Below are 26612 nucleotides of genomic sequence, written 5' to 3' on the forward strand. Positions count from 1 at the left end.
CCACCGCCCACCCCCAAGGAACACCTTTTGGAAACCCCAGCGCCTTTGGCAGACTCTTTGGCAGCTGGGAGCTGGAAAAAGCGGAACGAAAGGCAGGCGTTCCTCGGTTGCTGGGGCGGAAAGGACCCACTCTGTCCGTCCTTTCAAGTTTCCCCCTGGGCTGGGACTAAGGCGTGCGGCAAATTCAGATTCTCCGGCACCGTAGTGGTCGTCGCTGACCCGAGTTAGAGGCCAACAGAGAAATCTTCGTGCCTCAGGTGAGGAGAAGGTGGCCGAGTCCCAGGAGCTCTCTGGGAGCTCACCCACGCCTTTTTTGGGGGGAACTTCCAGGGATCGCTGAATTCGCCCAGAACAAAGGAAACACACGCCCCTGCTCCTGCTTCCTCTCCACACTCAATGTCTCTGAGTTCAGAAGTTTCTAAACAGTTTTCCTCGTCAGAGTGTAATTCTTCGGCAAAAAGATGCGTTTTCCCCTCTTCCCTTTAGAACTTTCACTTTCTCTGCGTTTGGGTGCCCGCTTCCAGGTCGGGTTCTGGCCTTTGGAATGAAGTTTTCAAAAGTTTTCCCTGCGGGGAAAGCTGACAGCAAAGATGGCAATTGGTAGGATCATTGAGAAAGTCGTTTTCAGAAGTACCACTCACCTTTGTGTTTCCACAATTAGACGAGTTAATCTGGTCAATTTCGCGGTCTCAACAATTTCAGTGGAACTTCCCTGGCCGAGAAAAGTTAAATGACTTACCTAGGAAACAACCGAGTTGAATCCAGAGGCCAGGTTTCCTGACTCCCTGCTTCCTTCCAGTGACCAGAGGGAATTTAAACTGTCTTAAATCATTTAGGGTGGCTGCTTCTTAGCCAACTGCGTTGTCAGGTAGGAGATTGGGCTGCAGAGGATAGGGAAGGAGCTCCCTTTAGAGCTTGACCCCTTCCATTTTTAGGGAGGTATTCAAGGAAACATCCAAAGAGGAAAATTAATTATTGAGGTCCTTTCTCCATGTTGACCCATGTTAATAGTCAATTAGTGCATAATAAAATCTTTAGGCTTTTTACCTTGAACATAGTTGAGTAAATGCATAGAAATTGAATGCAGAAGAAAAATGCTGGCAAAGGAAGCATTTTTTTCTATCTGTTCTACTTGCTTTTTCCCTTGTAGTTCTGATTCCTAAATTGGAATTGATGTTTTTGTTGTTGTTGTTGTTTGCCTGTTTTTTTTAAATATCAAAACAATGTAGATTGTTTAAATACTCCAGATTGAACTATTTAGACCTATACATTGTATGTCTTGTGTTGGGTACTCTAGGGTATACTGTATTTCCAAGTAGAGTGAGTAGGACCAAGCAATAGGATACATTGACTCTTTAAAGAAAAAGGAAAGAATTCATGAGATACTACAAACACATACCGTGTTTCCCTGAAAATAAGACTGGGTCTTATATTAGTTTTTGCTCCAAAAGACGCATTAGGGCTTATGTTCAGGGGATGTCATCCTGAAAAATCATGCAAGGGCTTATTTTCCAGTTAGGTATTATTTTCTGGAAACGGGAGAAATCATGAGATCCTACAAATACATAGTCAATGTAATTAAAGTATGATTTAATTACATAAGTATATTAAATAGAGCCAGTGGGCTGTGTTTATAGCATAGAAGTTAAAATTACAGGCTCTGGGGATAGAATGCTGAAGTTACGGTTCCAGTTTTATGGCTTTCTAGCTACGTGTATGTGACCTTTTGGCAAAGTACTTTTCTGTTTTTCTCATCTTTAAAATGTAAATAATAATACCTACAAGAGTTGTGGTAAGATTTGAATGAGTTAGTACATGTACTGTGCTTAGAATTGTAAGTGGTACTTAGTAAGTGCTCAATAAATGTTACATTTTATTTTTGAAAGATGTTAGAAGTATTATAGAGGATAGTTGAGTTTACTTTGTATAAGATTTATGGGAAACATAAAGCATAATTATTCATTTGTCTAATTTGTCACTGCCGAACAACCAAATATTTACTTAAAGCACTCATTTCCAGTCTATTTTTTTTTTTTTTTGCCATGTTTTTCCTGTGCCATGCTACATGATTTTATAGATTATACATTAGGTAAAGTTGACATATCCTCAAGGTAACATCTTGTTGATGTTATATTTACATAATATCAAACATATATATATATATATATATGTATATATATATCCCTATTTGCATTTCTTTCTTCTCTAGTGATTACATGTGGTTAACTTTTCAACATTATTCTTCATTTTCTATTACAAAAGGAAGAGAAGGCATATTGAAGCAGGATTTATGTTTCTTGAAGTATTCTGAGAATGGAGTTTTTGGTAGTTTTTGGTCAGACAGGTGAAATTTCCTAAAGCAAAGTTTGATAAAAAAGTTAATTCTGTAGAACCTGTGTTTATCCATCCATTTTTTTTTCTTTTCAGAAAACAGTTATTAAGCACCTAGTGTGCGTTGATTTTGTGAATGAAAAGGTGTACTCTTTCTCTTAAATAACTCATAATCCCTGAGAATGGAAGAGTAGTGTTATCTTGGTACTTACTGTAGTAGTATCAGAGATGTTGCTTGCAACCAGTGGGGTAAAAAGTGTGTTTTCAAAAGATATGTTAATATGTTTACATAAATACCTTTTTCGTCTGCATCTTAAAGAGGTACAAATTGCAGAATAAAGTGGAGCAAGTATGAAAAAGTGAAGGAATATATCAACTTTTTATTTGCTACTTTTGGGGGACGGGACAGACGATTAAAACAAAGGTGGGTATGAAATGGCAAAGTGTGCATAGTTGATTGTTTACAAAGTTATAGTTTAAATTGAAAACTGCTTTGTTGATACAGGCCATGGTGAAAGAATCTCGTCAAAATATCCAGGATAAGTCTGCAAGACTTTTTACCTATCAGGGAGACTGATCACCTCTCTTTCTTTTTGGATGTACATGCATAGTCTTTTTCCAGGGACAGTTTCCCAAAGTTAAATTGAAGATTAAGATTCAGTATTATGAGAAAAAAAAATTGAAGAGCTAGAAATATATATATATATATATATATATATATATATATATATATATATATATATATATATCACCCAATCTTAAAATAGGATAATATTTATAATCCCTTTTGTCATCCAGATAGCCTTTTCAAATAGACAGTTTTAATGCATTGAACCCATTCTTTAGACAATTAAAATAAAAAAAAATGTATTTCAGAAAAGTGACAAATAATCAATTTTCACATCCCTGATGGTTAAAACATTAATGATCTTAGAGCTTATCAGGCTACATTAAAAATTATATTTTCTGATTATTTCTTGGGTTGTTTTGGGTTCCTTGCTTTGCATAAGGAGATCAGTCACCCTCACTTGTTTAGGATGATGAGCCTTATATTTTTTCTGTGTTAAACGTTGCATACTTGCTTGCTTCCCCCAAGTAATATAGCGTTCTTTTTAAAAATCCAACAATCACATTTAAAATTTTTTTTCTAGATTTGTTCACCTACAGAATGCTTCGATACCCATATTTTTGTAGAACCTATAAAGAATTTCTTTCATGCTGGTTGGAATCTGGCATGTTTAATTTAGGTGTCTGGCCAAAAAAGATACATGCTACAGCAGAAAGATATGATGAATATGAAGCCCACGAGCAAACAGATCAAACTGGAGCTCAGGAGTTTCGCAGATCTCAAGATGCTGAAGCGATGACTAAATTACATATTCCAGTAATGGTGGATGAAGTTGTTCGTTGTTTGGCACCACAAAAAGGGCAGGTAAGTTGATTGTTTTTTATTTTTTAACATTTTTTAAATTGAGATATAATGTATTTATCTTAATGTTCACAGTTTTAAAGTGTATGACTCCATGGTTTTTAGTATATTCACAGGGTTGTGGAATCATCACCACTGTCTAATTTAGAAACATTTTTATCAACGCAATAGGAAACCCCATATCCATTAGCATTTATTCCCCATTGTTCCCCTTCCTTTGGCTCCTGACAACCACTAATCAATTTTTTGTCTGTATGGATTTGCCTGATATGGACATTTTATATAAATGGATTCATATAATATGTGGCCTTTCGCATCTGCCTTCTTTTATTTAGCATGTTTTCAAGAGTCATCCATATTATAGCATGTATCTATACTTCATTTCTTTTTATCCCTGAATCGTTCCATTGTATGGATATGCTACGTTTTTTTTTAATCCATTCAATTGATGGCATTTATGTTTATACTTTTTGCTACTGTGAATAATGCTGCTATGAATATTCATGTACATTTGTGTGGACAATATGTTTTCATTTCTCTTGGGTAAATACCTAGGAGTGGCCTTGCTGGGTCATATGGTGACTCTATGCTTAACTTTTGAGGATCTGCCAAACTGTTTTCCAGAGCTGATTCGTTTTTTTGTCAAATAACTGTTTTAAAAGAAAAAGAATATTACACTGGCTAAGTGGTTAGGGTATAGAAACTGAATTCCAATTTATCTTCTTGAGAATTTTAGTGTCTTTTCAGGAATGACTGGAGACAAAAGTAAGGATCTGAATTCCTGTTCCCTGTTTTCTTAGACTTAGTTTTCAACTACCCTCTTATTTGAGTTTTTCAGAGAAAAGAACCAACACAGGATGTGCAACAGGGTGTGTGTGTGTGGGTGTGGAGAGAGAAAGAGAGAGAGAGAGAGAGAGATTGATTGATTGATTGATTTTAAGGAATTGACTCATGTGATTATAAATGGTAAGTAAGTCCAAAATCTGCACAGTCGGCTATCAGGCTGGAAACGCAGGTAAGAGTTGCAGTTATAATCCCAAGGCAGTTTGCTGGCAGAATTCCTTTTTGTTCTGTTAAGGCTTTCCATTAGATTGGGTGAGACCCATTCTCATTATGGAGCATTATCTGCTTTACTCAGTCCAGCAATTTAAATGTTAATCATTAAAATAATACCTTCAAAGAAACATGCAGAATAATGTTTGATCAAATGTCTGGGTACTGTGGCCAAGCAAATTTACACATAAAATTAACCATCACACCTGCTTTATTTATAGTGTTGTTGGCAGGATTATATAAGGTTTTAGATATGAAAATGTTTTATTATCTATAAAGCGATCGCAAAAATGTTAGGTGATATGACAGCCAAAAAGAAAAAGATAGAAACTTTCTGAAAATTAAGTACATTTATAAAAGGAAAAGAAAATCTTTGTTACAGTAAATTTTCTTCAAATGTGTTTTTATAACTTAATGCTGATACTTAATGCTGATACTGACTTCAGGAATATGATCTCTTTTTCTAGAAGCTACTGTTATTACGTAAATTAGTTACTTTCATTTTAAAAGAATACCTTGCTGCTTTTCCCAACATATAATGGTTTAGTAGTTAAGAGTAAAGATTCTATAACTGGACTCCCTAGGTTTGAATCCATTGTCTAATGTGCATGTATGTACGTGCACACATATGGTTCTTAATTTTTTTTTTTATATTTAAGTTAGAGCAGACCGTTTTTATGAACCAAGTGCTGAGCTATATGCATAAGGTATGATAGAATGGCTGGATGTTGTTCATGTGTACAAGCCATCAGTGATACGACTCAGGTTGCTTCATCATAAATATATTCTGTTTACCTTCTCTTCAGCCAGCATATATATAGTAACAAAGTAAATCCAGTGTTTTTAAATGAGATTATATGTATAAAACATCTAGCTCAATGCTGTCACATAGTAGAGTTCCCACAATATTCATGAAAATGTAAATTAAAAAATTAAGTTGTATGAAACTTCCTGTTAAACATGACTTCATCAAAATGAAATTCTCTTCATTGTCTTTGAAGATTCATAATGCTAAGGTAACAATTATTATCAATACCTAAATGTGAGTTTCAAAAATGTATATATAAATATACATGATGTATTTGACGTACATATGAGAGGGGAGGAGCAGTTAGTGAAAAAAAAAACACCAAAAAAACATTGAACTTAATTTAGTGGCTTGAATTTGACCTCTGGACCAAGAACCAAAAGCTCATTGTATGAATTAGGTGATCTCTAGTAGCAAAAACCAAATATTTTGCATTAACCCAGGAAGTAGAAAAGCAACCAAACAAAAACAAACCCCACTAAGTCTCCTACTAAATCAGTAATGGATCTGCGCTTTTTCCTAAGACCCAGTGGAATAAAATGAGAGGATTTTAGAACTTGGCCTACCCTGCTGTTTCAGTCTGTTCAAGTTCCTGACAAATGTAATGTTGGTTTATTTTGACATTTCCATTGTTCTGATTTGAGTTGGGTTTTCTAGTAACTTTTTATAGAAAGTTTAATTTTATGAATGTAATTTCTGAAAGCTTTCATGTGAGGTACACTTAGAGACAATGTTATTACTTACCTTTTCTGCTGTCTGGCAGACAGCTTTATTCACTATTCCCTTAATCTTCAAGTAATAAAGAGCTGGTGACAGTCCTTGGACAGGAAAGGTCTTCATTTCTTCCAGAATCCATTATTTGCTTCTTTTGTTCCTGAGCCTTTTCCCCAAAATCATTTTCCTTTGCAAACTATGAGTCATACACTCACTTGTATCAATCACTCCCGTAATTACTGTTTTTCACATCACCTTCAATGGTGAATTACAAATTAAAGTTTTGATCATAATGGGAACTTTAAAAACTATCTAAATGTAGTTTTGAGTGAGACCTTGGTCATCTAATAGTTATTTCTTTTTCTTTAGTAATTGAAAGGTGCTTACCTCAAGGAAGCAATTGATTTGGAGAATTTCTTTTACATTATAGCCAATTTACAACAAATTAATTTAGCTTTGCAAATACATGCAAAATATTTTTGAGCTTGAATTAAAAAAACAACAAAAAACATTCCTCTTCTCCTTTGGGAGATACAGAAGGAATTAGAAAAATTATAATTCTGTCTCCTTGCTCAGTTTTCATTATTTCATTTTCTGGGTCAATAACTTTTTGTAAGACTGTATTACTTATTATAAAAACCTTTTTCTTGCTCCTAGAGATGTTTTAATATCAGCTACCTTGGCCAATTTTTCATCCCTAACTTCTGAAAATTGGAGAAAATAAGCATGATCCTACCTAGTTGAAGATGGTAGCAGTTGGAGGATATAGGGGACATGGAATGCTTTGCCATTAGTAGTGCTAATTTAGCTTAAGGCCTTGGGGTATCTGTAAGAGTGATACATTATGAGGGAGGTGATGGATATGCAAGGACTAGTACCAGCAGCTGAGTAATTTAGATAAGTAATTTATCATGGCTATGCCTCAGATTCTTCATCTGTAAAATGAAGAAATACAACCTACCTCAGTATGGTCACTGGGAGGATTAGATGAGTACATGTATGTAAATTGCTTAGAATGATATCTTCCGAATAGTATGAGCTCCGTGAACATTAGCTGTTATTATTATGGGGATTGGAAGCGTCAAAGTTAGAAGCTAATGCAATAAAATTTCAAGAGAAAATTGCCAGGAGACTGCAACAGTGGAATTGAAAGTTCCAGCAAACGTGGAACCTACATGTCTGGAACTGAAAAAATACTGTTTGCTTTGTCGGGAACTCTCCTCATCACCATCCTTCAGCTCTTGAGTCACGTTTCAGTTTCTCAGGGAAGCTTTTTGTGAGCTTCCAGAAGAGGCAGGTCTCCATGTTATACATTCATGGAGTCACATATTTTTCTTTCATAGTGCTTATAATAACTTACAATTACGATTTTTTTATGATGTGATTTGTTCAATGGACATCTCTTTTAGTAGACTGCCCTTCATGAAGTCATAGACGTGTTGGTCTTCTTTACCGTTATATCTTCACTGCCTAGCACAAGACCTGCAACAGGATTGGTTTATAATGATTTTCAAGTGAATGAATAAAAATCAAAGTAAACAGGAGGACAGATGTGAGGCACCAAGGAAAGAAATGTGCCTTGGGTACTGAGTTAGCTTCTTGGGGCCAAGACTCGCATGATTCTAGCCTCAGTGTGGCAGGCCCAGTCTGATGAAGTCAGCGCAGAAACTGGTGAAGGAACAGTACTACTAGGGCTGAGAAATGAATTGGCACCTAAACCGATGCAAAATAGATTATCATAAATATCAGGCCAAGGTTGTAAGGTTGGGTTTATAAATATTCAAAATAAGTATCTTATCTATATTAATATTCTAACATTTAATATTTCATAATTACTGGCTTTACCAAAGTTGTCATGGTACCAGATATGATAATTGTCTTTATTAAAAAATTCATTATGCTCTGTATAATGGATTTTTTTTAAGATCAGTAGCAGTATTTCACTTTTTTTACTTGAAAAAAATCTTTATAATCTTTAATGGAGAGTAAACAGCAAAGAGAAAATCCTGAGAAAATATATTTGCTTTCTTTTAATATTAAAGGCCAATCGATCATAGAGAGGAGGAATTTAATTAATTTTCTTTTACGTACCTGAAATTATTGAAAAAGTTAGGAACTTTTCTAAGAGATAGAACCAATGCTATAGCACCTGTAGAGAGATGCATTTTTTTTTTTAAGAATATTAAAATTTCAGGCAGAATGGACTGTTTCAAGATGTAGTGTTTCCTTTCCCTTATTTTTTAAAATGTAGGTTTCTTTGAAGCAAATTTTTATTTTATGTTTTATTCTATCATTGTTTATTTGGAAATGTTTTTTCCTTAAAAAATCATGTAGCTAGTGAAGTGATCTTTGTATTAAAATACCTTCTGGGTTGCAATATTTCCAATTGCACTGGTACACATTTAACACCTGGTCTGAGGGTCAGGGTGGGATATGGATTTAAAAAAACAAAAGCCCTGATTTATAGTGTTTGCAGATTTCCCACTTCAAGCTACCAACTTTATGCTACGGAATGTAGCATTAGGAAGAAATATGTACAGTTGGCTCTCTCCAGCTGGTGTGAACAACACTGGATATGACTTTCATGATTAATGCTATTAGATATTGGTGAATTATATAATGGTAAAAAATTTTGTCTGACAGTTCTGAAAATTGGTATAGTCTGTAGAGTTTTATCCCTTAGTGCACTTGACATTCCCTATTTAACACCTGTGTTTTATGTTTCTCCATCCAGGAAAGTACCATGGTGTAACCACAGAATACTGTTTTTCATATTTTCAACACCAGAATTTTTTTTCCTTGCTCAAATAAACAGTCTATCCTAAACATAAAACAGATAAAAAACAGTGTTGTATAGCAGAAATTTGTTTATATAATTTACTTGTTATAAAATCAGTTATAAAATCAGGAACAGTGAGGTGTTTGGTTGAATGAAGAACTTTGAAAGCAGCATCAGTATCCTTTTTTTTCCTCACAATTATTTATTACACAGATAAATAATTACAAAATGCAATGTTTTATTTTTTTCAATAGTCTTCCTGGAATCTCAGCTTAATTTTTAATTAAATAGAAGTGGCAAGAGAATTTTAATTCAATCAAAAGAGGACATTGTATGTTAATAAATATATTAATTAAAGGTTCAATACATCAAGAAGATACAACAATTATAAATATTTATGCATCTATTGTCAGATCATACAAAAATGACAGAATTGAAGGGAGAAATAGACTACTACAAAAATAGTTAGAAATTTCAATACTCCACTCACAATAGTCTATAGAATAACCAGAGAGAATACAAGTAAGGAAATAGAAAACTTGAAACAACACAATAGACCAAATAGACCTAACAGACCTACACAAAACATTCCACCTAACAACAATAGAATACACATTTGTCTGCGGTGCAGAGGGACATTTTCCAGGATAGTCCATATGTTAGGCCATAAATTAAATCACAGTTGATTTTAAAGATAAATATATAAAATATCTTCTCTGATCATAATAGGATGAAGTTAAAAATCATTAACAGAACAAAAACTGGACAATTCATGAATTTGTGTAAATTAAATAGTACACTCTTAACCAATGGATCAAAAAAGAAATTATAAGGGAAAATGGAAAATACTTAGAGATGAATGAAAACAAAGCACAACATAATAAAACTTAAGACACCATCAAAAGCAGTGCTAAGGGAGAAATTTATAGCTATAAACAATAAAAAACAAGAAAGACCTCAAATCAACAACCTAACTTTACCATTTAAGGAACTAGAAAAAGAAGAACAAACTAATCAAAGATAGCAGAGGGAAAGAAATCACAAAGATTGGAGCAGAGATAAATGAAATAGAGAATAGAAAAATAGAGAAAAATCAATGAAACCAAATTGAAGAGATCAACAAAGTTGAGAATCTTAGCTCGATGGACTAAGAAAAAATGAGAGAAGATTCAAAATTACTAAATTGAAAATGGGAATATTACTACCAATGCTACAGAAATAGAAAGGATTATATGAGATTTATATGGACATTGTATGCCTACAAATTGGATAACCTAGATGAAAAGAACAAATTCCTAGAAACACAAACTCTACCAAAACTAAATCACAGAGAAATTGAAAAACAACAACAACAAAGAGACAGAGAGAGAGAGAGAGAGAGAGAGAGAGAGAGAGAGAGAGAGAGAGAGAGAGAATATACCTATAGCAAGTAAGGAGATTGAACCAGATATCAAAAATATCTGACAAAGAAAAGCCATGGACCTGATGGCTTCACTGGTGAATTCTACCAAACGTTTAAAGAAGAATTAACACCAACTCTTCTCAGACTTTTCCAAAAAACTGAGGAGGGGAGAGTGCTTCCTAACTCATTCTATGAGGCCAGCATTACCTTGATACTAAAGACACTACAAAGACACACTATAAACATTGACACAAAAATTATCAACAAAATAGTAGCAAACATAATTCAGCAGCATATTAAAAAGGATTATAAACCATGACCAAGTGAGAGTTGTTCCTGGAATGGAAGGATGGTTCAACATACAGATATTTGATAAATGTAATAAGCCATATCAACAAAGTGAAGGGGAACAACAACAAAAAACAAAACAAAACATGATCACATCAATTAAGCAGAAAAAGCATTCAACAATACTCCACACCCTTTCATGATAAAACACCAAATTAAGAATAGAAGAAAAGTACCTAAACTTAAAAGTCTTATATAAAAACCCACAGTGAAAACAGTAAATCCAATGGTGAAAGACTGAAAACATTTCCTTTAAGATAAGGAACAGGGCAAAGATTACTGCTTTCACTACTTCTATTCACCATAGTACTGGAAGTTCTAGCTCGAGCAATTAGGCAGGAAAAAGAAAGAAAAGGCACCCAAATTGGAAAGGAAGAGGTAAAATTACCTATGTTTGCAGATGGTGTGATCATATGTGTAGAAACCTGATAGATTTTTACACTCAAAAATATGTTAGAACTAATAAATGAATTTAGTAAAGTAGCAGATACAGTCAACACTAAAATCACTGAGCAATCAGCAAACTGAAAAGGAAATTACAAAAACAATTGCATTTGCAATAGCATTAAAATGAACAAAATGCTTAGGAATTAACCAAGGAGGTGAAATATTTGTACAATGAAAACTAAAACATTGTTGAAATTAAAGAAGACATTAAAAAAATGAAACACATTCATGAATTGGAATACTTAATATTGTTGAAATGTCAATACTATAAATGATCTCCAGATTCAATGCAATCCATATCAAAATCCCAATGTTTTTTGTAGACATAGAAAAACCCATTCTAAAATTCATATGGAATTTCAAGGGACCTTAAATAGAACAATCTTGGAAAAGAACAAACCTGGAAGACTTGTACTACCTGATTTCAAATTAAGTATAAAGCTATAGTTCTCAAAATTGTGGTACTGGCGTAAAGTCAGACATATAAACCAATGAACTAGAATGGAGAATCCAGAAAGAAACTCTGACATATTTAGTCATTTTTGACAAGGTGGCTAAGATCATTCTGTGGGGGAAAGGATAGTCTTTTCAACAAATGGTGCTATGAAAACTGGATATCCTCATGCAAAAGAATGAAGTTGGACCTTTACCTGACACCATATACAAAAATTAACTCAAAATGGATCAAAGACCATTAGATATCAAAGACCATTAGATGTTTATAATATCTAAAGCTGTAAAACTCTGAGAAGGTGGAGTACAGCATAAGGAAGATAGTCAATGTTACTGTAACAGTTACATAAGGTGTCGGGGGTAGCAGCTTGAGGGAGGAGGCTTATCACTTTGTGAGGGGTGTACATGTCTATATTATGATGCTTTGTACACCTGAAACTGAAAAGCAAACAAGCAAAAAAACAAAAAAACCTCTTAGAAGGGAACAGGAGAAAAGCTTCACAACTTTAGATTTGGCAATGATTTCTTGGCTATAACACCAAAGACACAGGTAGCAAAAGAGAAAATAGGCAAATTGTACTTCATGAAAATTTAAAAAGTTGTGCATCTAATGACACTATCTACAGAATAAAAAGGCAACCTACAGAATGGGAGAAAATACTTGCAAATCATGTATCTGATGAAGTTGTAATATCCAGAATACATACAGAACCTCTAAACTCAACCAGCAACCAAAAATAACCAATCTGATGCAAAAATGGGCAAAGGAGTTGGATAGACATTTCTCTAAAGATGTACAGAATGACAATGAAGCTTATGAAAAGATGATCAACATCACTATTAGGCAAATGCAAATCAAAACTGCAATGAAATATTACCTCATACCCATTAGGATGGCTACTAGCAAAAAGCAAAACAAAAACAAAAGTAAAAAGCTAAAAACAGAAAACAAGTATTGGTGAGGATGTGGAGAAATTGGAACCCTTGTGCACTGTTGTGAAAATGTAAAATTGTATAGCTGCTGTGGAAAACAGTATGGCAGTTCCTTAAAAAGTTAAAAATAGAATTACCATATGATTCAGTAATTCCACTGCTGGGTATGTACTCAGAAAAGAATTGAAAGAAGGGTCTCGTGATACTTGTATACCCCTGTTCATAGCAACATTATTCACAATAGCTAAAATCTGGAATTAACCCCAGTGTTTATTGATGGATGAATGGATAAGCAAAATGTATTATATACATAGGATGGAGTATTAGTCATCCTTAAGAAGGAAGGAAATTCTGGAATATGCTGCAGCGTGGATGAACCTTGAAGATACTTTGCTAAGTGAAATAAGCCAGTCATAAAAAGACATACTATGTGATTCTACTTATATGAGGTATTTAGTTTGGACAAAATCATAGAGACAAAAAGTAGAATAGTTGTTGCCAGGGGCTGGGGGGTAGGGGATTGGAGAGTTATTGTTTAATTGGTACAGAGTTTCATTTTGACAAGGTGATATGAGTTATGTTGATAGATGTTCATGATGGTTACACAATGTATTATATATACTGAATGTATTTAACTCCTGCCACTGAGATGAACACTTACAAAAGGTTAAGATGATAAGTTTTACGTGTAATTTTTATAAGCTAGTTAACTTTTTGAAGAAAACATAATTCTTTTTATTTTCCTGTTACAGATTCTCTATTTCTTGCACATTTTTTCCCACGTATACTTCTAAAGTATGTCTTTAACATATATTTTAAAATACCATTAGTGTTGGATTTCATGATTAGCTTTGTGTTTATTATATGCAAAATTAATGACATTTGTTATCTGTTACTTGAGCTATTAGTAGCATTTATAGGTGGCTACAACAACCTGGTGGTGTGATGTACATTTTACATACTGTTAAGGTATTTAAAATCCTTTCAGGAATCAACAGTAGTGAACACAAAACAATTAGATAATTAAATATGGAATTTTTATATTTGATCATTTAATAAAACATTTTTTATCAAACTTTTTTGTTCTAGAGTTACAGCTCATCAAAACTGTGTGTTACTTCCATCTTAATTCACTCAAAGTAGCACATAGAGAAATTCCTAAGAGTTTTGGGGTGGGGACATATGGGAGTATCCATCCCACTGGTAAATTGAGCATCTTTTCTCTAATGGGAAAGTATATAGTTAATGTTATTTATAAAATGCTTTCTTATATCGTGTTTTAAGAAATGCGAAAAATTGATGCAGAAATGAGTTTTCTGGTTACTTTTTCAAATTTTACTTGATATATATAAAGAAATAATGTCTTTATAGCTAAATGAACTACTCAATCATGCCCAAAATGTTATAGTTTCTTTAACAATTGTTTAAAATGTTAGAAGTGAATGCATTGTTTGTAACTAAAAGGGAAATAACTTATTCATGCTTCTTTTTCCATAATGATGTAGTACTACTTAAAATATTTATTATATATGTATTTTATACACATTTATATAAATAAATATGTATACCTATATTAATTATTATATTGAATTCTTTATTAATTGCAGTGTGTTTCTTGGATGTATACCCACCCTTTCCAGTGAGTCTAGTGTCCATGATAATATTCTTGCTTTTCTACCATTGAACTAATACATTTTTATCAATGGATATAACTCACTTCATTGAAGTTTAGAAGTGAATTATAGCTGGAGGACATGGATAAATAAGAGCAATAACTTATTAGATTCTTTGACCTATCCACAATGTCTTTAAATTATCTTCAAATAATTTGGTTGTTTTTGTGATCCAGAAGCTGAATCTTCACTTTATTTTCGCTATGAAAATCTAAAGATTAATTTTTTTGTTTGTTTAAAATTTAACTTAAATTAGAGAACTGCAGTTTTAAAAATTACTGGTTTAAATATAACCTCAAAATAAATATGGTTCCATGGTTGTGAAAAATGATGTTCTTCCATGTCGAAAAATCAGTCATATATACTGCATTTAAAAATTGATTTAAAAACCATTTTTCTAGTGCAGTAAGTAAGAGACCCAGGAAGAAAACAGGTCCATTCTGTACCAAAGCTCATAGAAAGAAAAGAGAAGGAGAAACAAGTGAGGTTTTTCTGTTCACAAAGCACATTCACATGAGTCATCTTGGGTACTGGTTACTCTCTATTTAGGTCAGCACTAGTCCCTGATCAATAGTCTAATCACAGTTACCGCGAGAGGCTAAGTTCAGTGGTTCTGTCTTTTCCTATTGTTTTTCTAAGTATTGAGTATTATTTTTGTTAAGACTGGTAGGTACCTTGACCTTGTGAGTTCTCTTAACATTTTAACTCTTCCACTACCTTCTCCTCATATAACAAACTACTGAGCTATAAGTAGCATACTTAAAATGTTATTTTGTGATAAACCAAGTTGCAAAGCTAATGGTGACTCATCTTGTTGTAATGTTCTGTGAACTCTCTCTCTTACTTTTTTGTGGGTGCTCATTTTTGTCTCCTTTGGGTGAAGCAAATACCACTTATCAGGAGGTAATGTACATATAAAGATTTTACCTTGGTGAAGATTTTCTTGGAAAGTATGTGCATTTTTTGTAGGACCTTATTTTCTCTTGATTTTTATAAACTTTTTACTTGGTTTGTTTGGATCTTCGAGATATGAGATGTTACATCATATATCTAATTTAAGCATTTTTTTTATCCTTCTCATATTAATTTTCTCTGTGTGGTAGACAGTATTTTTCTATACTTGTAATTAAATTTCCAGATAGAACCTAATTTTTTTCTTTTGTTGTATATATTTTTTTCTTTCTGGAAAGCAAAACAAATTAACTCTGGATATTGGATATATTCATAAAGATGGAGGATTTTCCACATGAGGCCAGTGTATGCTGGAAGAATATTTTTAATAATAACAACATAGGGTTGTATGAGATTTTACCAGTTGCAAAGCACTTTCATATATTATTGTCTGTGGTTTTCATTAGTACCTATCTCAGTAGCATTTGGTACAAAGTATCACGTTATGTGTAGAAAGGAGAGGAAATGTTTCCAGTGCTTCTGTTCTAATGGAACCATGTAGTAATAAATGATACTGGTTGGATTTGAATACTTCTAGCTAATAATCAGATTATACAGTGTGCTTTTTTCCTAGACTGTTGGTGTTAGTTCTTATGTATCTAGTGGTCAGCCTACAAGACCTTTGGGACCTGTATTAGGCCCTGTATCCCTTAGGTCAGCAGGTTTGGCCTTGGCCCTAGAGAATCGATCACTAGCCTCCACAGTGCACTAGGGACCATGTCAGTGCTCAGGCATTTGGAATACATTACGCTGCTTTTGCTCAGGAGTCCCAACCCACTTCATTGGTCAGCTCCCTGGGTTTTCTCAGAGCTTGTTCCAGATTGATCTTTCATTCTGGCAAGGAAACTTTATAATGACAGCAGAGAGAGAGAGAGATACATTGCTCAAAGAAAGATAGAATGAATTGAGTAGAGCCTTTAAGTGACAGAGACTTAGAAATGAATATAGAGGGAAAGGGTGGTGTCAAGGCAAGGAAATTGTAAGAGGATGCTTTGAAGGGGCAGTGTTAATACTAAAAAGGGAAATAAGCAAACTTCATGAATTGCCATCTTCTCTGTGTTTTTCCATCTTTCTTCAGCATCTCCGTTTCATATGTCTCTTTTCAATGGTTTTGATTTTACTTTTCCTTTGTAACAGAAATCATGAAAGAATTAAAATAAATTCAGTCCCCCCCACCCCTTTTTAAATGACTTTCATCATGGTCCCATGAAGACTAACTTTTCCATTAGTACCAGGAATCCTCACCAAGACAATTTCTTTGAGCACTACATGTGAGACCAACATTTTTGAATAGGAAGCCTTGATTTTGCTTTATTTAAAATTATCAAAGTAGCAAACTACCTTAATGAATGAACATGAAACCAACTTCTTTTGCTAGGGACTACTTTAGAATTTAAATACAAAGTGAGATTTTTCAAGGGGAGAATAGAGGTAACTATGAGAGAGAAATGTTTCATTTTCTCTTGTTTTAATATTTATTTTTGTAACATCATGTTATTAAAATAGTGATAAAACTGCCCAGATTTTCCTACAGTTATTACGTTTCCCCCTGAAGAGCCATTAGCTTAAAGGTATGATGGATAACATACAAAATAAAAAAAAAAAAATTCAGCATTTATTCAAAGTATTGGAAATTCTTTGGGAAACTCCTGTCAGGGACTTTCAGTCATTTCTGCTTAATTGTGACTAGACCTTCTGAAAGCCAGTGAGTGAGAAGTGGTGTTAATGTCAAATTTCCATTTCCTATAAAGTCTTCTATATGTAGATTGACATCATTCTGGTTCGATTATGCTGAACGTATTATTCCTGAGCCTTTTGCAATTGGATAAAGATAAATAAGTATCCATCTAAAACTCTGACATTTTGTTTTTGTTTTCAGTATGTTCTATTCTGAATTTTTTATTTACACCCAAGCTGTCTGACTTGACATGCTTAATTTTATAATTACATATGGAAAAAAAAATCCAAAAAGTAACTGTTTTTATAAATGCTTAATACATTAATTTTGCGAAAAATATTCCTTCTAAAGAGGTAATCATAAAAATAAAAATGTGCTTGATAACCATAAAAATCAAAATGTGTTCATGGCAAGCTTAACCAATAACTGTTTATTGACCATCCACTGGGTATGTCTGAGTCCATTTGGGCTGCTATAACAAAACACCACAGACTGGGTGGTTTATAAAAAACAGACACTTGCTGCTTACAGTTCTGGAGACTAAGGCCAGGATTATAGTGGCAACATGGTCAGGCGAGGGCCCTCTTCCTGGTTCACAGCAGGTGCCTTCTTGCTGTGTCCTCCTGTGATGGAAGGGGCTAGGGATCCTGCTGGAGCTTCTTTTATAAGGCACTGACCCCACTCATGGAGGCTCCATCCTTATGCTTTAACTACCTCACAAAGGCCCCACCCCCTAATACCATCAGCTTTGGGGGTTAGGATTTTAATATATGGTTTTTGGGGGGAGACAAACATTCAGATCTTGGCAGGGTACAATTTCTTTTTTCTATTTGAGAAAACAAAAAAGAATATGATCTGTTACCCACCAACAATAGCTTAACAGTTTCCTAAAGAAAGTAAGGGAGAGGCAACCTGGATTGTAGGGTAGGAAACTATGTTGCTAATATTGTTAACATAACCAATAGTTAATGATACGTCAAAAGTAATCCATTTTATGAATGTTCATTTTGCTGAAATGGGAACAAACTCTAATTTAGTTAATAATATGTAATTATATCCATAAAGCTTCCCTGGACACCCTATCTAAAATTTCAACTACCATCCCCCAATATTTGATATCCCATTTCCTTGCTCGGTTTTCTTTCTCCTTAGCATTTATCACTAGCATGGTATATGTTTCATTTTCATCTTTATATCCATAAAGTAGGAGATTTTATTATATAAAAAGGCAGATATTCATTTGCATTATGATATGAAAAGCAAGATATTAATTTACATTTTCTATAGGATTCAATGAGCATTCCTCTCTGGCTCGTTATGTCAGGTTAGCACGTTAACCACAGTGTTGCAGTTCTGATATTTTTCATTGTACTTCTATGGTGATCGGAGGACAAGAGTTAGTTAAATGAGAAAACAGTAATAAACCACTTTAATACTTAGGTTTGATTTTGAGTTAGGATTATTGTGTATTCCAGATAGCGCTTTTAGTGCTATAACTGCTTCGGTTCACTTCTTTTGTGTTGGTCTTTGGATAAAATGTCTTTTAAAATCTTATCTGTAGAAAATGTAAACTTACTTACTTTAGAGTATATGCATCTAAATTAAACTTTCCTGACTTGACTTGAGGTACTACTGTAATTTTGAATATCCATTCTTATTCTGTCCTATATAACAGTGATATTCTAAGTGTCTTCATTTCTCCCTTCTTTAAATCCTTACATGGCTATGTATTTCTGGGTGCCTTTTTATGTTTTCTGCTGGTGGTCATTTCTTAGTATGCCCAGTTCTAGCAAGGTCATCTCCACTAAATTTTCTAATAGCAATAATCTAAATAAATTGGGGATTTTCCACATGAAGGTAGATAGCACATTTATTAAGTCAGTAAACCTGGTGTACTCATCCCTCAGATATCCACGTGACTGGCTCCCTCATTTCTGGTCTTTATTCAAATGGCACCTTTTCAGAGAAAGCTTCCCTGGCCACCCTACCTAAAATTTCAACTACCATCCCCCAATATTTGATATCCCGTTTCCTTGCTCTGTTTTCTTTCTCCTTAGCACTTATCACTAGCATGTTGTATGTTTCATTTTCATGTTGTTGCTTAACTGTTGCCCCTTCCCCATACCCTTCCCCCTGCCCTTCCTCCCTGCCATCCTAGAATATAAGCTACATGAAAGCTTGGATTTTTGTCTCTTTGCAACTATATCTTCAATGCTGAAATCTGCCATGTAGAAGGTGTCCCATAAAATTGATTGAAATAATTACTGAATGGAGAAATGAAAAGAAAGGTACTGGTAAAGAGACATTGAGGAGATAGATGTGGCAGGTGATTGGGTGAAGAGAAGAAAGGATAGGGAGAAGTGAAAAAATGACAGTGAGCTGTTAGGTCTGAGTTTCAGTGTGAAAATGAGATCATTCCCTCATTTATTCAGTAAATACTGAGCTTCTACTCTATAACCGGTGCATTGCTCTTGGTGCCAGTGATACAACATGGAGCAATATTGGACATGCTCTTAGCTGCTGAGGAACTTTCAGTGTAATAGGGGAGAAAGGCGTGAACCAAATAATCATCCAGGTGAATGTGAACTGTCCACTGCTATAACGGAATGTGTGGTGGTGCCACGAGGATTTAAACTGGTCACGGAGGTTTAGTGAGGCTTGCCTGAGAGGGAAGTAACCAAAAGCCAAGAATCTCAAGAATTAAGTAGGTTAAGATCAAAGAACGCTTCAGAGAAAAGAGACAATACGTGTAATGGTTCAATGTTGGGCAGGAGAATGGTAAGAGTGAAGGATTTGTAAGCAAGCCACTGAGTGAGCTGCAAATGGAAAGGGGAGGTAATGAAAGATGAACCTGGAGAGGGAGGTGGAGGTCACAGATAATTAGGTTTGCCTTTAAAAAATAATAATAATAAAATTCCATCTATACTATTGAGAATGGGTAGGTCCACACCATCATGAGGCTCTTGTCCAGACTAAAGCTAATGAGTGGTGATACCGTTTTTTCCTGAAAATAAGACCTACCCCGAAAATAAGCCCCAGTTAAGATCGTCACCCAGACAGACACATTTAGTATGTTATAACGATTTTCCAGAAGAAGATGACATGACTGTATTTGGATAAATGGAGTTTGTACGTAAAAAACTAAGACATCCCCTGACAATACACCCTAACACGTCTTTTGGAGCAATAATTCATATAATACCTGGTCTTATTTTCAGGGAAATATGGTGTAAGACCTGGTCTTATTTTTGGGGAAACACGGTAGTTGTGGACTTGGAAAGGATTGGACAGATTTGAAAGATATTTTGGAGGTGAAAAGCACAAACAGAGCTGACATTTACTGAACATAATATTTATATCAGACACTGGGTTAGGTACTAAGGATACAAAAAAAAAAAAAAAAAAGGAACAACAAAACCCGCCCACAGTAGAAGAGCTCTCAGGAATAAAATGTTCTGTTACAGAGAGATGGTATGCATAGATAGCTTTGAGATGATAGTGAGGGAATCAGTTTCTTCTATCTGGGGTTTCATAGGGGGGATGAAGGCTAACATGCATCTTCAGAAATAAGGAGGATTTTTTTTTTTAAGTGCATAAGGAGAGGAAGGGAGTTCTAGGTACAGCGAACTACTCGTGCAAAGGCAAAAAGGCATGAGAAAACATTTGCTCAAGTTTAGAACACGAAGCAATGTGTAAGGCATGGTAAGGATATGGGACTTTGTCATGTTGGAGACTGGGGAACCTTGATACTTCTCTTTTCCTCATTGCCCTCAGATTTGGCATTGGATTTCTGGAGTTGAAGCTCATTTGGAGTTAGAGTGGAAAGATAAGCAATTGGGTTTGAAGAGATGGGGCGTTCATTTGAAATGCCCACTACCAGAAATGGGGTAGGAACTGGAGGTAGTTCCTCGGAGAGGTAGGAACTAGAGATTTATGGAGATTCAATGTACCACACAGGTGGTATTTCAACCCTTGAGAACAGATAATGATTGTCAAGGCAGAAGGAAGAAAACCTTGGAAAACACATTGAATATCAAAGCTATAAAAAAAAAGTTGGGAGACAGAAAAAGAAGGGATGAGAACAATTTTGTAGATATGTAAAGTAAGTAGGTATATGAATGGGTTCCTAGTCTAATCTACTTCATTATTTTGGGCCTATTAGCTCAGGGCTTGAAGGAAAAGGCTGTTTTCTGGCTCTGAACAGCTCAGGTAAAAGGTAAAAATGATTTATATTAATACCTTCAATAACTGGACTGATTTGTTACTTGTATTTAGATTAACTCTTCCCCTGCTATAATTAACTATTTCATCCAAATTCCACAACCCACAGTTGATAGTCCACAATATGTGCATTATTGTATTTCATCTAGAAATCTAAATCTTGTAAAGTAACTTTAGTTTATTTGAAGGCTTTACATTATTATTGTTTTATGTAGAATAAACAGTAGATCCAACTAATTCCCATAGTAGATCCCCATAGATCCAACTAATCAAGTGAATACTTTTATCATTACCATTCTGTCAGATTTATTTACAAAAAAGTATACAGAAGAAATTGCCCAGACAGTTAAAAGTTGGCAGCTTGCAACATGAGGTTACCCATTTATGGTCCATTATTTGAATTTTGCTTTATTTGTTTTCATGTGTTTATAGCTTCAATGCCTTGGGCTAATATTCATCCTATTAGTTGGTTTATTACCTTTCAGAGACTGGCCTGTGTTTGGTATAATTTAGGGACAAGGAACACCCACTTGAGATGTGAATGTGATTTCTTAATTTGATCTTTCCTGACCTTGTTAATGAATTATAATGTTCATACCTAATGGAGAAGAGGGAAAGATCTTTGTGTGTGTGAGTTTCGTTGAATGCTCTCTGGCTACTGTTTTAACCAAGACAAACCTTGTCTCCATGTTTATGTACTGATGGTACTCATAGATTGGGTTAAAAAAAATTAAGAGTAGACAATCAATTAACCAGAAATAATAGCATAATTTCTAGATAAATGCATATTATTATTAGGTACTATATTCCACATTCATAGTCTATAAGAATATTTAAATAAGAATAATTTAACTTAAATCTATATCATGCTCAAAATTGAAAGTAATGTTTGCATGCTGTTTAAGAGAGACATTCAGGGAGTACAGTTTTTGAAATGTAGTGTGAACATACAATATGTGTGCTTGCTATAAACATTTATCTTCAAGGTTCTTAAAAATTGCACATCATATTTTGTATTGTTTTCTCTCAAATAATAACAATGATAGAGATATGAACTTAAATTTTTTTGCCATGGACATTTTACATGAATTGTTGGTTGTGGATTTATTTTTTTAATGTTTTACATAAAAGTTCAAAAGTAAACAGAGACTATACTATACATTCAGTGTTTTTCTCTTTGCTAAATTTGGGGATATGTGATTTTCTATAAAAATGTAAGTGGGCAAACTAAATTCTCTGAAATGAGTTTTCTGATCATTCAGATTTTATAGGTAAGGCTTTATTATTTAATTATCTTAGATTATTTGAGGATGTATTGACCATCAACAGAACTTTTTAGACTATAATATAAAGTTGTACTAATCGTGTTTTAGGATAGTACAAAAACATTAAATTGATTATACTACATCAATTAGCCTTTGATAAACATTAAATTGATTATACTACATCAATTACCCTTTGATGGTTTTTATTTTTGTTATGTTAATTTATTATTCTGTATTATGACACAGAAATGAGAGCTCTTAAATGCTATTCATTTACACAACAGGTCAGTAGCCTTTATTTTATTTATTGAATATTTATTTTGCTTTTTAAAAAAACTATAATTGTTTTATTTTTAAATTACAGTCAACATACAATATTATATTAGTTTCAGGTATACAACATAGTGATTATACATTTATGTACCTTATGAAGTTATTACCCTGATAAATCTAGTACTCATCTGACACTATGCATAGTTATTACAGTATTATTGAATATATTTCTTATGCTATATGAGGTGTGACAGTTAAGATTACAAACTCATCCTAGAAAAAGTGCTACATACCTCATTGCTGAATATCACTACGGTCACTTTCGAAGTACTCCCCTGGGCAAGCTATGCACCGATACCAGCACCTAGACCACCCTTCAAAGCAATTTTGGAACTCTTTTTCTGGAATGGCCATCAGATCTGTCGTTGTATTACCCTTGATGTCCTGAATGTCATCAAAGTATTTTCCTTTCAATATTTCCTGTATCTTCGGGTAAAGAAAGAAGTCACTGGAGGCCAGATGAGGTGAGTAGGGAGGGTGTTCCAATACAGTTATTTGTTTTACTGGCTAAAAACTCCCTCACAGACAGTGCCGCGTGAGCTGGTGCATTGTCGTGATGCAAGAACCATGAATTGTTGGTGAAAAGTTCAGGTCATCTAACTTTTTCACGCAGCCTTTTCAGCACTTCCAAATAGTAAACTTGGTTAACTGTTTGTTCAGTTGATACAAATTCATAATGAATAATCCCTCTGATATCAAAAGAGGTTAGCAACATCGTTGCAACAAGTTCACGAACTTAATTGTCAGAACTGGTATGTCAGTGGAGGGTGTTATGTCTGTGTGTACATGTGTGTGCATGTGGGTGGGTAGGAGGGTAGGTAGGTAAATAGATATTTAATTATGTTTGTGAGGATAGTGTAGACCAGTGTGGAAGCTTGAAGAGGGCATGTCTGATAGTCAGACAGTCTTGGTTCAAAAGCACAGGGTATAGGAGTGGCCTTGAATCCAGGAGAATCATTCATCCTTGGAACTTGAAGTGAGGATGGGTGTGATTGCAGATAAGCTTGTAGGTAATGGGTCAGCAAAACAGAGGAATCTGGTCTGAATGTTTCTCTTCAGGATGAGATCAAAGATAATGTCTATAAATCTGAGGGTTGCTTGAAGAAATTGATGAAGTATGGGTTTGAGGAGGTTGTTGAAAATTTAGAATGGTCATTGAGAAATGAGGCAATGTGGTGTAGTGATTAGATCTTGCGCTCTGGAACTCTGCTGCTGATTAGCTGTGTGATCACAGGCAAGTTACACTATCTTTCTGTGCCTCAATTTTCATCTATAAGTGGGGTAATTATAGTTCCTACCTCAGTGGAATATTGTGAGGTGTAAAGTTTACATGTAAAGTGTGCCTGGCACATAGTAAATACTCCATAAGTGATAGTTCTGATTATTTTTATAATTGAAACACGAGGGATGAAACAGTGAGTAGGTGGAATGGTTTGGGGAGGGAAAGAGAGAAAAAGAACCTAAGTGTATATACACATGTGAGAACTGGAGTAATTGTGGTGAAAGATAGAATGTTTGAATTTAAAATTTCAGTTAGAACATGTTGAGCTGATGAAAAGGTCCAGTAACTGATTGTGAGATGTAAAGGTCATTGGATTCGAGATGGACGTATTGTCAAAGTATCAGAGGTTTGTACTTAAAAACAAAATAACTGAATACAACATGCAGACTGACAGCAGTATTGTATCGACCACTTCAATATGACAAACAGGATTATAACTGTGACTTGATTTTAAATGGAGAGCTATTTTTGGCAAAGTTTCTCTCAATTCACACAGAAGTTTCATTCTTAGAAAATTCAGTGTATATTAAGTCCTTGTAAAAAGTACTGTATGATATGTAAAATAAAGTTTGGTTTCAGGATGATGTAATTGTCCTCCCTTTTCCCCATCCCCCCTTCATGAACTGTGTGTCATGTAGAACTTTGGCTGTTTTGGAGCACTATGCTGTGCATTGCAGGAAGGACATTCAGCATTCCCATATCTCACTGTTTACATGCTAGGGACAGCCTCCAATTCTTTGTTGCAGCCGAAACACATTTTCAGAATGCCACTATTGAGCACCACTGGGTTAGGTGCAGGAAGGCACAAAGTAGCATGCAGATTAGACCCAAGGAAAGCGGCCCTGTTGTGCACAGTGACTTAGTACCATAGGGATATGAGGAAGAGAATTAACTGGCAACGAAATCTCAGGTAAAATCCTGATATAAACTCGCAGTCACACACAGCAGTCAAGTTTTCTTATCATCTCAGCCTCCTGGCCTTATTAATTTCTTTCCCTAATCCACCCTGAGCCTAGATATACATAACTGGTAGCCAGGTTATGTTAACGCTTGGTGTCTGGTACAGCAAGAATTCTTTTCCTGGATTTGATGGAGAGCATAATTTTGGCATAATTTCTCTTTTAACTACCTAAGCATTTGCCTTCCTTTCTACTACACTTCCAAACATTATTTTTCCATACGAACACCGGTACAAATGCTTGATCCTTTCACTCCTCATTTAAATGTTTATTTCTCTATTTTTTTCTTGCCATCAGTGAATGTGTTGCATAAAAATGTAATAATTGGATTTCTGTATTTTCTTGAAACATATCCAAATGCACTAAAATGTGGTGGAATCGTGCAGTTACATCTTTTGTTCAAACTGAAAACTTTTCATAGGTTCACCTTTGTCCAATGTTAGCAGTTTTTGTTATTTTGGAAGAATCATCTTATTTACAGCAGTGTGGGGACAGAGTCCCAGAGAGAAGTTTCCAGGTTCTCGGCCTCACGTGGAAAGGTGCTGGTTCGGGTAGTAGATGGCCATCAGCTGTGACTAGTTGGCCATCAGCTGTTACCAGTAACTGCTGTGGCTACGTTGGGGTTTGGTTGGTTGGCAGAGAAGCAGACGGCATGTTGCGGATTGTGTGGCTCCTGCTTCCTGTGTCTCCAACCCAGCCGCCAGTGAGAATATAGTGGTATGACTCCCCTATCTATGGCTCTGTGGGTGTTCCTTTTGGCCTCACCATGTCCTGCGTTCTTGTGGGGGAGCGGGACTGGAGTCCCTGCATGATAAGCAGTTTGCTTGTGGTCATCCTAATCAGTCAGAAGTATTGCTTTTAAAACACTAATGTTTAAAGTCTAGTAAGGCTGTGCTGTTTTGATATTGTGCTTATTTAAAATTAGGTGACATTTGTAATATGGAACAGTATTTTTCACTTTACATAAAATTTAGGATGATAAAAAAAATGGTTACCAAGGAATTAAATGAGGTTTTTAGCTGCATTTGAGAAGTAAAACCCCATCCTTGATAGTAAAGATTAGAAGTCGTTCCTGAAGTATACATGCTTTGTGAAAGATATTTTCACTTTCCGTCTGTGTCCTACGGGAAATGCCCATGTGATGGAAATCATTATGATTAGCATTAATTATTATGCTTCTTGAGTATCCCTGCGGAGAAGTCAGAGTTGTAAAAATGAAATCTTTTTGTTTGCCTGATAAAGGTCACAGCAACAGACGTGGTCTTGAAATGGAACACTGTAATGGTCACAGCTGATTTAAATGGCACTATGTAATTTTATCATGATTATATGCATGGGTGGCATCTCTTACTGTTACATTTCTTCTATATTAAAATATATATATCATTTTTATATGAGAAAAATTAGATATTTCATAAAATCCAATTTGTTCTTTTCCCTTAACCTTAATACATTACTTAGACTATGTTTTAAACTGGTAGATAATAATTTGTTTATCTCTTTTTTCTCGTTTTATCATGAGCCCTTAATAATCTTGAAAATGAATCCATTAA

The 26612-nt window shown here is 34.6% G+C and overlaps 1 protein-coding gene across 6 annotated transcripts in view; it reads left to right on the top strand.

Moving 5' to 3' along the window:
- METTL15 (methyltransferase 15, mitochondrial 12S rRNA N4-cytidine) overlaps positions 1-26612 on the top strand; it is a 181157-nt gene that overhangs the window by 2011 nt on the left and 152534 nt on the right. For 4 of the 6 annotated variants that reach the window (XM_019749183.3, XM_019749182.3, XM_088791710.1 and 1 more), the window contains exons 2-3: positions 19-257; positions 3483-3763. In XM_019749183.3, the coding sequence (XP_019604742.3) occupies positions 3500-3763 (264 nt within the window). In that variant the 5' untranslated portion in view covers positions 19-257; positions 3483-3499. Of the gene's footprint in view, positions 1-18; positions 258-575; positions 601-3482; positions 3764-26612 lie in introns of those variants that run through there. The other 2 variants (XM_088791711.1, XM_088791708.1) reach the window with 2 other exon arrangements.

The sequence above is a fragment of the Rhinolophus sinicus genome, chromosome 14, assembly GCF_057876585.1.
Source record: "Rhinolophus sinicus isolate RSI-liver-muscle chromosome 14, RSI-T2T, whole genome shotgun sequence".
In the NCBI taxonomy this organism is placed as follows: Eukaryota; Metazoa; Chordata; class Mammalia; order Chiroptera; family Rhinolophidae; genus Rhinolophus; species Rhinolophus sinicus.